We start from the raw sequence: 16,316 nt of genomic DNA, 5'->3' as shown, positions 1-16,316 counted from the left end.
TGAGTGTGGATGTTGTCTGTCTCTCTGTGTTGGCCCTGCAACAGGCTGGCAACCCATACAGGTGTAACCTGCCTCTCGCCCTATGTCATATAGGCTCCAGCTCCAGCCCCCCCCCCCCCCCTCACTGTCCCTGAACAGGAGAAGTGGATGGATGGATAATCAAAATGTTTGCTGCTGTGCGATGAATCATCAATCAACAGAAATACTCAAATTTGAACAACACTGTGCAGGTGTTCTTTAATATTCATTAACAGTGAAAGTCCTGAGATGTCACTGTGATGGAGGAGCATCATCTTTTCAAAGGGCTGCAATCTGAAGAGGGGCAGTTTAGTCTCCAAGGCAACCATGCTCATATTTCTAGTTGGGGTTATGAACCATCTCAGCGCTGATTGATCAAAGACACTCTGTCCGCATCATCTTTGCCTTACCTTTCTCGATAGATGTTTCTTTATCTCCCTCTTCTCCTCCTGCTCCTCCAGATCATTTCGAGCTGGAGCAAACGGCACAGAAAGCACACACACATCATTTTATGTTTCAATTTTTTTTCCCCTTTTGCTTTCATATTATGCAAAGTGACTTACGTTTCAGAATGTTCCTCTGTTCGAGCTCCTCTGCTGTCGGCCTTTGACTCAACCGTCTGAAAAAAGGAAGGAAAAAAAGTCTATTTTAGGAAACTTATTTTTACATGGTTTCAGCGTTTGTGAGTGCAGGCTTTCAGATCACCATTATTGCACTCGACATATGCAGAAAGATATTTCACTCTTGTGGACGGACGAGCTGGCCGAGCATCGGAAATTCTTTTTTGTGAGGCTGCATTTTTTACATCTACTGACTCAGAGGCATCGCAACAGCAGGATGACTGATAGTGAGAACAGGAGGAGGATAAGAAGCAAAAGGTTGCCCAAAAACAGGAGGCTGAGACTACAGAGAGGATCGAAACATCAACCAGAGGCGGCCGAGAGTTTTCCTCCAGAGCCGGCCAACAAAACAGTCGCAACAAATGTTAAGATGTGGATTTCAGTAAAAGAATTATACACTACAAGTTGTCCTATTACAGAAATAATTCATAAAGTGGAAGCAATGGAACATCTTGGGCAACGTTGTTGTGCTTCACTTCTAAACCCTGCAAGTTGCCACTTGGCCCAGTGAGAATGATTCATGCTTAATGTGATTATTTTGACAAACTTGTGTCTGTACATGCCTGTCGTAGCCTGCACTCACCTTTATAGTCATGACACTATCCTTCTCCTCCTGTTTTACTTCCTTCTACATCCCCTGCTCTTCACCTTTAACCTCTCTCCCTCCCTCCCTGATTTGCGTCGTCCCTGCATTATGACTCATCTGTTCCCTGAAGCAGCCAGGTCACAACTGTCACAGCTCGCATGGGCTGAAATGCTTCGCAGGTGACTCGATCTGCATGTGATGAGCGACGTGGGCGTATGGAAGAGTCCTCCGAGTGGCTCCGTGCCATATCAGCATGAGTGCTCTAAAGTCGGAAGCTCACCTCGTCAGTTTGGTGGCCGTCTGTTGCCGTGATTCGAGCCGCTCCTGGTCTGACTGCAGTGGCAGGATGTTCTTCTCCTCCAGCTCCCGTTTGGATGGACGGTTGCTCAGCTTGATGGCCAGAGAGTCTTTTCGTAAGACCTTCATAGCCAGTGTGCCTTTATTGAACATACGGCAGAGGAAATGGATGAGTACACTGTTATCTAAGTGGATCAGATCCAGGCTGTAGCAGCCTCCCAGTAAGATGCCTATAGTATAAATTGTCTTCTTGTGCCTTAAATATTTTTGTAGTTCTCATTATTGTAGCCATCTTTTTCCTCTTTGTTGTTTTTCAGCGTTTTCTCAAAGATAAATCAGGAATTATCTAATCTGTTTTACCATTTCAGATATGTGATGGTGAGCTAAACAGATTACACTACTTCCTTGAGTGTTTCTTTTCCCTGAAGATTAATTTACTTGATTTGAGTGGAACATGTTAGATTATAAATTAGCACACTGGCTTTGCCCCCACACCAAACTCCCATGTTTTAAACCCCTTCTTTTATAATGGACCCAGCTACTTTAGCTAAGGAGACAGTCAGGCAGATATTTAGAGATGAAACTAAAGAGAAATGAAACATGAATAATGCAATTAGCAGGTGGGCAGGACTCGGGGCTGCTGTGATGCCACTGCTGCGTACAGTTTTAGTTTTCGTACAGTTCTTCTGACCTCTAGTGGCCAAAAGTCAATTATTACCGCTTTAATTTGTCAGTTTTTCATCCTTACACCGGCTCTTCCTGTCCCATTTTCCCAGTGTATTATGCAGAATAGTTTATTTTTGCAAGTATCAGCTCTGAGTATGTCAAGTCATACAAGGCTGACTTTCTTGTGCAGTGATACTGAGCAGAGACCGACGGATGCTGGACTTTCAGGGACAATGCCAGGTAAGCAGCTCTTCTCCTCTGACACAGCAGGCGAGGCCAAAGGAGAAAACACAGCTGTCTAAGCCAGCAGACGCACGGATCAAATTAACACACTATAAGTGGCGGATAAGCTAAATAGTTGGAATTAAAAAATACCATGCATATGCACCAAATGCAGTAGTATTATTAACACAGAGCGATATAAAGCTGCTTACTTGTAAACAGTGTATCATCCTCATCTTCCTCCTCATCGTCCTCTTCCTCCTCCTCATCTTCTTCCTCTTCATCTTCCTCCTCCTCCTCTTCCTCATCCTTGTACATGCCCGGCAGATCCTCATAGTCCGCCTCGTTGGGGAGGTTCTCTTTGTCGTCGTCGCACTCGATCATCACCGTGGGGACAGCGTGCATCATGGAACTGCGGTTTGAGCAGGAAATGTACGTTCACTGTTGTGAGTTTAAGGTGCAAAAGAACAGCCACATAATTTCGACACAAACAGCCCCATTCAATCAACAAAGAGGCAGATGCCTCCGAAACAAAAGTGTGGTTATACAAATAAATGGGTCGCTTCTCAAAAAAGCGCATCAGTAATATGCAAAACACACCAGCTGCATAAGGCAGAGGTTTGCTGGATTTAAAAAAAAAAAAAAATCCTTTAGACATCCTTAAACAGCCCACCAATCATAGTGATGGATGTACAGGTGTGAAGCAGTGAAGAACAAGGTTTGTATCTCACACGCTTCCTTCAGTGAGACACCAGGGGTAATAAAGAACACACAGCCTTCCACGTGGGACATTTTGCCATCTGCTCTCTTCATGAAGGAGCAGAAACCTACAACTTCACTTAGAGGCTTTCTTGGTGTTCATATCGGACCTGCTCCTGTTCCCTCCTGGTTCCTCCGTGCTCACCAGCCTCCCTGCATGCTTGAAGCTTCAGACGAGAGGAGTAGATGCTGTGGTGGTGTAGCGCAGATTCATATTCAAGTGTTAAAAAAACAAAACAAAGACCTCCCTGTGGGCATTAGCAACTTTTCAAGGTTAGTGTTCCACTTATTTTGTGTTTTTTATCAGAGCAGCAAAAGGATTTAGTGTAAAGAACTACAACTACTTCAATGAAAAACACAACCTTTCACCGCAGCCACATGGATGGCAGGTGTGGCTTCGACCGGGACCGTTTCAGAAAGACCAGAACACAATCTAATTTTTTCTGAATGTAAATCCTTAAAACAGCTCATGTGAGCTATTGGGAAAATCATAACACATTCGCCTTCCATGCTTCAGGACATGCTTCAGGGAGTACACAAGCTTGTACTGGTCCTAAGCCTGGGTAAAATCTGTGACAAATGAACATGCAGATCCATCAGCTGTGGCAACTCCATGGGAATAAAGGAGCAACCAGGAGAACCTTATTCTCTGCTTTTTGTGGCCCATCAGCTGGTACTTAGCAAAAAGTTACATGAGGCTGGAATTTAGTATCGAGGTGAGTGGTTGATTAATCAATTAATTGTTAAAGAAGAAAATACTATGATAATCAATGTTTTTTGTCATTTTTTTTAGGCAAAAGAAGCAAAAATATGATGGTTCCACCTTCTCGAATTCAGATTTTTGCTCTTACACCATCAGTTTAAAAAGCTTTTTCAATATTCTCTGATATTTTCTGATATCTTCTGGTCTCTGTGTTGTGATCCTCACCTCTCAAACCTCTGCATGGTGAGGGCCAGGGTTTTGTTGAGCTCCTCTATGATTCGGCTGGGAGGGTGGTGAGGAACGGGCAGCGTCCCGTACTGCAGAGAGTGTGCCCCCATTGGAGCATGGCTGGGAGGGGCGGGGCACTTCTGGAAGGCGAGAGAAGAGGGCTCCATGCTCCCTGCAGGTACGGAGATCATGAGCTTCTTTGGAGGTAGAGGAGGAGATAACTTAGCCGACATGCATGGCAACTTCACAGGGGCACCGTCTGCATGAGGAGGAGGATGTGGAGGCATTAGGTATACGTGCACAAACGCAGTTCTGAGCATGCACACAGACACGCTCACCTGTAATATGATTGGGTAGCCTGCTGAAAGGTTTGGGCGGCAGAGCGGGAGGTTGTTTGTGTAGCGTTGGAGGTCTGGAGAGGAGTGATTCAGCGGCATCAGCTGGATATACGGTGGACTTCTTTGTGGGCGGAGCCTGACTGGACTTCTGGGTGTGGTCCTGTTGGCTTGCACCATCACTGGCCATTTGAAACTCCAGTGAACCTGAGGAAAGAACTGAGAGAACAAAGCGGTCAGAGGTCACAGGGGATCAGATCCCTAAAGAGGTTTCAATGGTGCTGAGCTTTTGCTGCCTACCTACAGCTGCTGCTGCTCCTTCCATCAGCTCACTACCTTCAGACTCCGACAGGCTGGAGCCGAGCACCGGGGAACGCCCGTTCTCCATCTTCACCTCCTCCCGGACAGTCAGAGATGTACCGTCTGCACAAAAAGACACAGACTGGCATTCAAAAGTAGATAAAAAATAAATTCTTATGTTGCAAATTTTTCCCTTTATTTTAGTTAGAAAAAATATGAATCTGGTAACAGTGCAGTTCAAAAGTGGCACTGAAACAGTTTTTCAGTTTGTCCACATCCACAGTCTGGCCCACATCGTAGTTTAGAGAAATGATTGCAAATAATGTGATTTTAGTTAAAGAAATAACTATCCTACTATTTTGTAGTTTCACTTTTTTAACTTAATTTTAAAAAATGGATTCACAGAATATTTAATAATGAGGTAGTAAAGTATTTTATTTCCTACACCGAGGCACGAGTGAAGGCAGAGGAAGTCTTCAGCGCTCTCTGTCAACCACATTACACAAAACCCTCCAGGCTGCATCTCATGAAGCTCGGTGTTACAGAGGAGCACGACAAAGGAAGAGCCAAAGGAATTCTGGTGAAGAGTCGATTTACTTTTGTTAAAACTGCAAAATATGGAACTGTCTTTGGTTTATCATCAAGTTACGTTGGGACAGCCATGAATTTTGTTTTTATGAAAATGGTGGAAATAACTATTTTTTCCAATATGAATATATTTGTAATAAACATGGCGAAATGTGTCCACAATTGTTGAGTGCAGTGGGTTGAGTTCCACTGTTTCACATCACATCCATTAAAACGAGTGCTAAATGAAATCTGAATGACTAATCCGTTGCCTTGAAAGCTGAAAATATGCTGGAATCTATTCATTCATCTTTATCGTGCACATACAGAATTTGCAGAACAAAGCTTGATGTTTTTTTCCCTCACAGTCAGAGAATCAATATTCAGTTGTTTATAATTGTTAAAATTAATCTGGTTAATTCATGTGCTGCATTTTAGGTGTATCACTAAAGTTCATCACCATCATCATGAAAGAGTGCCAATAAAAACAAACATTAAATGGTTACATTTAACGTGTGCTAATTGAGTCACGACATCAACCCGCACATGAGCTGTTTCAGCTGTTAACGTGAAAACTTCTTCCTCTGACACTGATGATTAGAACTGAGCAGAATTGTTGCCATTTTGTTAATCGTTCAATAATTCACTCACAAATAAATTTACTCAAATATTGGCCTGTAGCTGCTGATTTCCTCCACTCTATGGTAAATTGGTGATATTTGAGTAACTGTCCTTCTAAAGTCTGCGCCGTTTATACGAAATCAGTGTATGCATCATCGACAGACTCCTTCATTTCTTATTGAGGATTTTATTGTGGGTTTAAACTGTTTTTTTTGGGGGGGGGGGGGCTTCAGCAGATTTGAGGGAATGATGGAGGGTCAGACAGGCACACCTGGAGATGAGACGGCAGAGAAAGATGAACTATTCCTGAGGTCAGTCTAACATTAGGCTGTGTGGTCGAGTGATAGCTGATGTACTGTAAATAAACGAGCCACTGTAGCAGCTGTGGTCTACAGAGCCTTGAAAATGAATTACAACTGTGCACAAGCTTGTGTGAGCCTCTGGTACGACACTACTGATGATAATATGGCAGGAGCGCTGTAGTGAGAGACTGACACCAATGAAAGTGAAGGACAAAAGCAAGAGAAGCTGCAACCAAAAAAAAAAATCTTAATATCTCATTTAAGTGTAAAATCAAAATCAAGCCAAAATGAAGAGAATCATTAATACTGCAACATTTGCCATTTTCTTTCCCACCTGTGCTGCGTGGAGCCTCACCTTTCTCATAAACCTCCTTCAGGAGTCCTTTCTTGATGAGCTCCTCTCTGCTCTGGCGAGTGGACATTTTCCTCTCCAACACTGGGGGAAGCACAGAGGACGCGACGTCAAAAAGACAACAGGAAGGAACCTGCTGGTACCAACAGCGCTATGAGGGCCGAGTCAGCTGCAGCAGCTGTGTGTTTGGACTTGCTGCTGCTGCTTCCATCACTGCTGCTGTGTGCCCCAGCAAATATCTCTCTGAGCTATGCAGACACACCACTACCAGCCAGCTGACCCTCTGAGGGAGACAACTGGGAATAATCCGGAGTTCTAGTGAAGGCGCTGTAGCTGCTACATTTAAAATCAGATGCATCTTCAGTGTGGTTGGTCTTTACATGCCTCTTCACTCCTAAACATTTCCCATAAATAACACATTTTCATACATTTTCTTGCATTTCCACAAAATAATGCAGGATTAAGGACTAGCTGGTGCATTTTTTTCTATCTTGATATACTCAATCCCTTTTTTTTTTGGTTTATATTCTCTTTATAGAGCCAAAAGTCTTGAGCCACCTCTCATTTCTTTATGTTTTGCTCAGAAAAAAAAATGGGAAAAAGTTGCAGCGATTTATTGAAACGTGCACAAACATACATGGAAACACAGTATGTAAGACAAACAAAAAACAGTTTGTATAATTGTAATGAGCTTGAAAGACAATATTTGGTGTGACCACCTTTGTTCTTAAGTTCTCCAGGCTCCTGGAAGGACAAGCAGCCTGGAGAACTGTTTTTGTTCTGTTCTCTGTCACGATGATCCCACACTGCTTCAATAATGTTGCTGTGGAGGCCAATCTATGACCGACGGTGCTCCTTTGTGTGTTTTTCTACCCAGGTGTGCTTTCGGCAGTGTGTTTGGGATCATTGTTGTGCTGAAAAATGAAGCTGTTGACATTCAGACGCTTTCCAGATGGGATTACACGGTAGATCAATATTTGATGCTGCTTTTCTATGTTTATATTTCCATCAATTTTGAAAAGACTCCCCAACTCCTCTGGCTGAAATGCAGCCCCAAACCATGACAGCATTTCCACCGTGTTAGACAGGCACTCACTGCTGTACCGCTTTCCTGACCTCCTCTGTACATACTGACGATGACAGCCACCCTTCCACTGAGACCATCTCTGATGAGGCTTCAGTGAACAGTAGATGGATCGACTGAAGGTTCAGATGTATCTCTCAGGTCCTGTCAGCTCTTTGCTGGTTTTTTTTGCCTGTTTCTTAAGGACACGACTTTCAGATACCGTTTATCTGCTGTAGATTTTTTGAGATGTGCCAGGATTTTAGCTAAGATAAGATTATATGCCTGTCAAACTGTGCCCCACCCCGTGTTAAATTCTAGTCACAAATGTTTGTTTTTCCCACAGTAAACCCTGTTCAACCCCACAAACACATTCGTAAAGGCATCCTTACTTGAACAGTGAAAGCTTGCATAATTTAATGCCCCTTGACTGAATGACAGCAGGGGTCCAGCAAAAGCACATGGTGCACACAACATGCTGCACCTGTGTGCGTACATGTGCTATAAAATGTATACTGTGTGTTATCTGGGTGCAAAGAAGGGAGGAAGGTATTCAGCAGGGTAAAAAAAAAAAAGTGTAGCTGCTGTGACAGCTGGGAAAACAGCTTGGCTGCAGGAAGCCTCTCTTCACCCCTCTGCTGCGTGTTTGCGTCTCTCAGCGAGAACAGGATGTAAAATGATTCAGCCAGCTGAGAAACAACAACAGCGCCTATTTCTGCATCCAAATCCGACACTTTCCTTTGCTTCACAGTTTAGCACTCAGAGAATATTGTAGCTCTGAGCCAGACATATGTAACTACTTTCAAATTTGCTCGTTGCTTTGAATGAAGTGTTAATTCACAGTTAAAGAGACAAAACATCGTCTGACAAACTCCATTTGAAACTCATTTTTTGCTAATTATATAAATTCTTCCACAGTTGCTGTGTTTGCATCTCTGATCAGCGCTGTAATTAACAGCTTTTATTCATAATGTTTGTGACGAGTCAAGTGTAAGTTAATCGTGTGAATAACAGGAATACACCGATGATGTTTGGAATTTGGCTGATACACGTTTATTGTATTTATGTTATTTAGTCCCATTTCGCCCCACTACCTGAGAAAAAGCACCAATTCCATCATACTAATTTATGAAACTGGGTCTCAGATATATGCAGGACCACCAAAACTGAAGGGACACAAAAATAAAAATGTTCTGTTGAAAAATCCGTTGGAAAAACATTCCCAAATCAGCTAATACCTTTCATCTGTGCTCACTGTTTCTTCATTGACTTTGTCTGTAACAGTTGGGTTTTTTTTTTTTTTAGAATTTAGTGATCAATTGCAAGTAGTTGCAGTGACCAACTGGTCAACCTCTGGGTGACCATTTTGATTGGAGGCAACCGGTCTCCAAACAATTGCGGCCCGACTCGGACCGGCTGCAGTCACTCTCAGGTTTGTGAATAACTGTCATCTAATTTATAAACGCAGGCAGATTGCAAACAAGTTGCAAACCATCTGAGTTAGTCTGAGATAATGAGCGCAGGTTATTTGCAATGTGACTTTTTGCATAAGGAACTTGACTCAATGAGTTGCCAACTGGTTGGATTCTAATTATATTCCTATATAAAAGCAAGGTTACTGTGCATCTGTCATTTTCCAGTTAAATTGCTGTCAACTACGTCACTATTTGGAGGAATTTCTGTTTCAAGTCTGTGAGGTTCTGGCTGGTCTCTGAATGTAAGTAGTTAATGTGTACGTAGACAGCAACAGATTTGCAACAAATTTACAATTTTTACCAGTTTATCACAGTTAATTTCTATATTATCACATCATTATGCAACAGAGTCATTTTGAAGATGGCAACTTTGAAGACTGCGAGTCGCAGACCTACTCTCCGTCTTCCAAGCAAATATTTCAAAGGCAAGAAAACAACAATCTCGTCACACACGGTTGCAATCATTTTGGTCGTGCTGCGGTCTCCAACCACTGTTGTCCCTGGTGTGACTGTAGCATTAGTTAAGCAGAGCTTCAGCAGTATATCATCTACATGTTGTAGCTGTTTACTGCCACCAGGGACAGTGTCAAAAATAAATACATGAAACAGCCGGCTCGTTGGCTGCTTGTTTGTGTTTGTACTGTTGTTGGTCCTTAAACTCCACCTCAGCCACGTGGAAGGCAGTGTAGGTGAGACTTTATCACCGTCAGACAACACGCTGTTGGTTTTGGAGGACTGTAGGTTGTACACCTAAAATCTTTCACTTGGATCATAGTGCTGGCATGAATTCCACTTGAGGAGCCCTACTGGATGCTGCATTCATGGCCTAATACAAATGATTTCGATCCTGCTACAAACCTTTGCATTCACACTATAAATACTTAAAAAAATCTAATTCAGCAGACAAATGAAGCTTCATGCGGTGTGTCGATTGGTCAATTGTTACAGCCACGTAGAATTGAAAGCTGATAATTTAACAGCTTACCTGTGCTTATTTTACACACGAGACTCTAACGGCTGGACTGATGAAATCTCCCTGTGCTTAGAGAGCCGTAATCACGCTGCAGGCCCTATGTCTCAAAGAACAGCACCTCTCAAGGCTGCTGCTGCGAGGTGTCAGAGATGGGAGTGAAGCAGAGAGCAGAAAGGTGCAGGGCTGGCTGCTGAGCCGGGTGTGCTGTTTACAGTGTATTGTTCTCACCTGCAGAGGTCTGCTTAAACTTCTCACTTTTTTTCTTCCTCCACTTCCAGGGTTTGAACAGACGACCCAGAGTGGCGAATTTGCTCCGCCGCCGGATGGGAGGCGTGTGCGTGCCCGGTACCAGCGAATCAGAGCGCATCGCCGCCAGCCTCTCCACTTCCTCAGCTGGAAAACAGAAAGACAACATTAACAAGCAGATAAACAAAACACATAAAAATATGGTTTAGGTTTGCTTAACTGGGTGCTTTTTATTTTACCACTTAGCAGAACAATATCAGATATCAGATATTGATATTTGGTGTTTATGTGTGACCAGCTGACAAGACGACTGACAGTTGGCATCTGGGTAACTGATACTGTTTAAGTCATTTTTTTAAGAGTGCAGCAAGTCAAACTTGAAAATCTGATCGGTAGGCACAACGTAAATCTGCTATTATTGTACAGCTTATTATTTATGATAATGGGTCCCTTGTAATCTATAGTTAAGGAAAACAGATGATCACTTGTCTTTGCTTCAAATGTCAGAGGACACACTCTGCCAAGGGGCCTGTGCATAATCAAGTCAAGTAAACCTTATTTGGATCTCTCTCCATCACAGCCAGGCTGCACCAGCAGAAACCTTATGTAACAAGGAGGGAAGCTACAAAAGTACTCTGAGCTACAATTCCCTCTGCCCCACAGAGAGTTTCCTCAACGTAATCACGCTGGAGGCCACTCTCATACAGCATGCTACCTTTTTCCACTTGAAATTACACCTTTCCCATTACAAACACAACATCCTCTGCAAAACAAGAGCACGATGCCGAAGCCAGAAGCAATAGTTGGTAGTGGTGGGGGTGGAGTGCGGGAGATAAGGCAAGCAACCTTTCAGCAGGCAGTAGAGGATGTAAACCCACACAGAAACACTGGTGGACAGAAGCACACAGTGTAAAGCGATAGCTGCCAGCCAGACGAATGGAAAGACGGAAATGAATCCAAAACATATGGCATGTTCAGAATTTGGGGGAAGTAAACTTGATCCATCCGGGAATGTTGTAGAAGCAACTGAGGAATGACGGGGCTCGTGTTTATGTGTGACTCTCTTTCATGTAAAACGTGGCTGTAAAACATCAGAAAATTGTGCAGAAAAAAAAATTAAAAAATTCACAAAAATATTTCATATCCAGACTTTAGAGAAGAAATCTGAGCAGGGCTCAGAGTAGAGCTGCTGCTCCTCCACATCAAAAGGAGCCGATGTGGTGGTTCGGGGATCGGAGCAGGATACCTACTGGACGCCTCCAAGGTGACGTATTTGAGGCACGTCCACCTGGGGCAGACTCAGGACACCTGGAGAGATTACATCTCTCAGCTGGCCTGGGAATGCCTGGGTACTCCCCCAGAGGAGGTGACTAGGGACGGTGATGTTTGGAGATATATACTGAGGTTGCTGCCCCTGTGATGCAGATACAGATCAGCAGTAGCCAATGGATGATGAGTGGAAAAAACCATGATACAGCATTACTGCCACCAGATCTACTACAGAAATACAGTATTACTTCACAATAAGTTTATTTCTGAGTCAAGATTGAATGAATATGTGAAGCTGTTTTTGAGATATCCTGTCAACTGAAAACTAACACGCTCCATCACACAGTTCCTGACTTCTAAAGCCGATGTGGAAATGATATCACTGGTCAGATGGAAAAACTAGCTGAGTGTAAACCAGTAGGCAGCTGCAGATGGGAGGAGATGTCAGCCTTCGGGTGACCTTGTTGCAAGAGAGATGTCAGATCAAATCTGAACCAGTTCTGTACCTGCCATTGAGAATTCCTTCAGCAACAACATCCAGTCCCCCTGACCCCATCCTCCCCTCCCCAGCTGCTCAGCAGACACTGAGTCTGTGTAGCATCCCGGTGTGAATGTCAGAGAGTTCACAGAAACCTTCCCGGCACAAATATATGAAGAGTCGTTCAATGTGAAGCATCTCCAGCACCTACAGCATAAATATTAGTGTTTCCAGGGCTACAGTGACATCATTTGGCTGCAAAATTATGCAGATTTTGAGGCGATGACATGTTTTGTTTTCCTCCTCTCTTGGCTCATCTTTTGTCTCCTTACACAAATAAAAGGTGTACTCTCGCTCCTCGTGTTGTCCAACCTCCCCCTTTCTTCCCCACAAGCAGTGGAGCGAGCGCAGCGGTGAGTCAGAGGGCTCAGACTCACACTGCAGGAAGACATTCTTTCAGCCTGACCCTGGGTCTGTTATCTCACTGATGCCTCAAAATACTGACTCACTGAACAACAAGCTCAAAAACAACTCACCTCAGCCAAACAACAACGCTGGGAGGCCGGAAGAAGCAGATCACTGCATTACATGACTTAATTTCTTAGTTGATTCATGATTTTAGATTTGTTTTCTTAATGGCCTTGTTACTGGCTTTATGGAGTAAAGTTAAAAAAAACAAAACAAAAAAAACTGCAGTTCCTCTAGTGGCCACTTTAGGCTGGCTCCAAAAGAGAGCCAGTGCCACAGACAGTATAAAAGACGTACATAGCTACTCTGAAGTCTTGAATCAAAAAGCAAATGTGGCAAAGAGGGTTGGGTCCTGACTGTGAAACCACTCACTAATTGGCTAACAACCTGTCAATCACTTTTTAAGCATACCACAGATAATTCCACCATTTTCAAACATAGTATTACAAAGATTTATCATTCAGTATGACTAAAATATGAATAAACTCATCAGGAAAGGGACTGGAAGTGGCTACTTCCATCTTTTCTATACAGTCTATGCTGGCAACAGCTGTTGCATCAACTGACTTTAATTTATTGATTTATGAGGGGAAAACAAAAAGACTGCAACCAGTCTAAATTATCATCAAATGGACCGGATTAATTCTTTGGACAAGACTGGCCCATATTACTGTCATTTAAGCCAATTTCTTTATTAGCAGATTTATTGAAAAATAATGTTTTGGGTAATATGTTAAAGCTGCTTCATCAAGCAAAAACTCCAAACACGCTCTGGTTATCTTTTCTCAAACAAATCAGGTTTTGCTTTGCCACTAAAACCTGATTTTGAAAGGCCCATTTGCTGAATCCCCAGTGGCTGATTAAGACATTTAAATGAGCTGACTGAGTTTTATTAAAGAACAAAGGCTTCACTGATCTATAGACCAAGGTTTTCAAATAAAACCATGAGCTGATTAAATGAACAAATTCTATGATGAACTATTGATCTCTGTTATTTAAGCCAGAACAGCCACAGATGATGATGATGATGTGTGTGTGTGTGTGTGATGAACTGCTGCAGCAGTGGGTCCATAAATTGATTATTATATTGACAGAAAGTTAATCAGCAGCAGTGCAGATGATAATCCACTGATAGTTCAAGTGATCATTAAAGTAATAAATAAGGAAAACAACTAAACCACTCATGATCTGTTCCTGCTCCTCGGTTATGGAGATCTGCTGCTGTGCTGAGCTTTGGTTTGTGGAATGCCAGTGAGGCAAAACTAGACGTTTTCCCAACTCTCCATATTAACTGGAGGTGCAGCAGCCCTGCATGGAATGCCATGAGTTTCTGCTTTTATACCGCAAACAGGGAAGCAAAACAGAAACTGAAGCTTAAATCATGTGCTTACAGTAAAGATAGCAGCTGGGCTTTCAAACAGCATCAGCTTCTGTTCAGGTCACTGTAAAATAAACAGATTTAAAACAGGGATCTGATCTGACCCCGATCCCCCTCCCTCTCCCCCCAGCAGGCAGGGAGCGGTCCCCCACAGATGACCACAATCATTTAAAAGCAGGAGTAGGGCACCTCCCCCTCCTCCCGCTCTGTAGTAACCTGAAGCGTGTCCCCTCACCGTCCAGCGGCTCGGCTCCCCGGCAGTTGCTGCAGATGTGTTTGATCTCCTTGCCGATCTGGCAGTGGATCACGAACGGCGTGTTGTTGTTGTTGTTCGCGGCGGGCTCATGATGCTGCTGCCGCCGCCGCTGAAGCTGCTTCTCGGAGCTGTTGCGGGACTTCATCCTCGCCAGGCAGAAAGCTTTCCTCCTCTTCCTCGGCTTCTCCTCTTCGGACGCCGGCGCCGTTGAGGATCTGGTGTCGGTCTTAGATCCGGACCATGAGCGCATCACGTCGCCTCCACAGCCCGCCATGTTTGAGCTGGACTGCAGGAACGGACCCTCTCGCCCTCTGCTCCGCTAGAGGGGATTTCAAACGCTTTGCTCGTTTGTCCACCATCGACAAGTCCAGCCGCGATACTGAGACATTTCCGCTTACTTCCTACAAAATAAAAGCTTGTGGCCGAGCTATCTTTTTCGGATTCGCAACCAAGCTAGAACCTTCACACGACGTGAAACCGCTCCTGTGACCGGATCATCAAGTCACAGACCCCTGGGACAAATCAGAGATAACCCACAGGAATGTGTACATACATGTACACAGAATAGTTCGAACCATCACAATATGACTTCACTAAAAACTCTTCAGTACCTTATATTCAGTGAAAGATGAAGCAGCCAGAGCTTTTCTCATGTTTTTATGCCAATAAAATTGTTAAATCTAAGTTTAATATAGTTTACACACACACACACACACACGCATGCACGCACACACACACACACACACACACACACACACACACACACACACACACACACACACACACACACACACACACACACACCTAGTATCTTCTTCCTCTCCACCTCCTTTTCCTCCTTTCAGCACCTCTTGCCAGTACTACAGTCCCACTCCTGGATGAGTGTTGAAACAATAGCTGTATGTACTTCACTACTGAGATGTGTCCACTTAGAAAAGGAATACATGTTTTTTTCTTTGTCAAAAAAAAAAGAAAGAAAGAAAAAAATGCAGGTAAAACGGAAATATTCCCTGGATACTTGCTTCTTCTGTTGTGAGCTGCAGCAGGCTCTCCACTGGTGAGGGCAGCTTGGCTCCTTCAGAGTTTCAGGATACAAACAGATTGAGAGCTGCTGCTACAGATAACCTCCAGATTAACGTGCATATCATCTTACTGAACATCGACAACTTTAAAGTTAACTGCAGTGTTTTCATCCTGAATTAGTTGAACAAAAAACACTAGTTTTCATAAAAGTTGGGCATCCCTATGTGTTACAGGTTACAGCCTTCTCTGCCCTGACCATGCATTGTATGCTTTCCTTCAGTTAACTAACTCTGTCCTATTATTTTCTATAGGGATAATCTCTCAACAATCTTAACCACACCAAAGCTGTCACTCAAAATATTACAGAAATACCTTTTAAAGTGCCTGCACTACAAAAAGAAATAAATAACTGAATGCAATTCATGGTATTTGCAGAATAATTGAATACTGCCATTCTTGTCAGGTGAGTGGGTTTAACTGAGATAAACCTTATGACAGGAAACAAGTGTTACTGTAGACTGTCATCTTTATATGGAATATGTGTTTGCAGATGGCAAAAGCTGTTCTACTGCAACCTGGAAAGACCTAGATAACAAAGTCAGTCTATCTATCAATCTGCACTGACCATTATTGTTGAAATATAATCATTTGTTACACATATGTCACCCAATGAGGGTTTCAAATAAAAGCAACATGATCCAAAGAAGCTGAACTTTTAGAAAATAGGATTCAACATCCAGGTAGTCATATAATCGACTACTAACTTAAAGCAACTTGAAATGCAGCTGAACTGTAATCTAAATCCTGTGCATGCATTAACTCAGTGAGAGCTGCATCCTGGTACAGCTGCTTTTGTTGCATCCACTGAACTTCAAATTCAGGGGTTTTGATCTCCATTAAAAAAATAACTAACTGGTGGAAGAGAACTGACAAGGTATCGCACATTAAAAACCCATGTGGGCCTTGATGTGGCACACTGCTTTATCTGCAAGAAAGCATTTAAGAAGAAAGTCTTCGATCTTCTATGAATCCTTGTTCTGTTTTAAATATCAATGTTTTTCTTGACTTTATTTTGAAGGTTCACTTCCTTTCCGGATCCCACCTATTTTTT

General features: G+C 43.1%; 1 protein-coding gene across 2 annotated transcripts in view; it reads right to left on the bottom strand.

Moving 5' to 3' along the window:
- Window positions 1–16,316, bottom strand: part of phactr1 (phosphatase and actin regulator 1) — a 40,765-nt gene that overhangs the window by 3,140 nt on the left and 21,309 nt on the right. The window contains exons 1-10 of one of the 2 annotated variants that reach the window (XM_030726823.1): window positions 14,162–14,591; window positions 10,316–10,480; window positions 6,580–6,660; window positions 4,735–4,857; window positions 4,438–4,653; window positions 4,097–4,358; window positions 2,622–2,821; window positions 1,505–1,661; window positions 582–637; window positions 429–490 (exon numbers count right to left, since the gene is read on the bottom strand). In XM_030726823.1, coding sequence (XP_030582683.1) covers window positions 429–490; window positions 582–637; window positions 1,505–1,661; window positions 2,622–2,821; window positions 4,097–4,358; window positions 4,438–4,653; window positions 4,735–4,857; window positions 6,580–6,660; window positions 10,316–10,480; window positions 14,162–14,456 — 1,617 coding nt within the window. In that variant the 5' untranslated portion in view covers window positions 14,457–14,591. Of the gene's footprint in view, window positions 1–428; window positions 491–581; window positions 638–1,504; window positions 1,662–2,621; window positions 2,822–4,096; window positions 4,359–4,437; window positions 4,654–4,734; window positions 4,858–6,579; window positions 6,661–10,315; window positions 10,481–14,161; window positions 14,592–16,316 lie in introns of those variants that run through there. The other variant, XM_030726824.1, reaches the window with a different exon arrangement.

Source organism: Archocentrus centrarchus, chromosome 4 (assembly GCF_007364275.1).
Source record: "Archocentrus centrarchus isolate MPI-CPG fArcCen1 chromosome 4, fArcCen1, whole genome shotgun sequence".
In the NCBI taxonomy this organism is placed as follows: Eukaryota; Metazoa; Chordata; class Actinopteri; order Cichliformes; family Cichlidae; genus Archocentrus; species Archocentrus centrarchus.
Note: the sequence above shows the minus strand (reverse complement) of the source record. Positions and strands in the feature narration are given on the sequence as shown.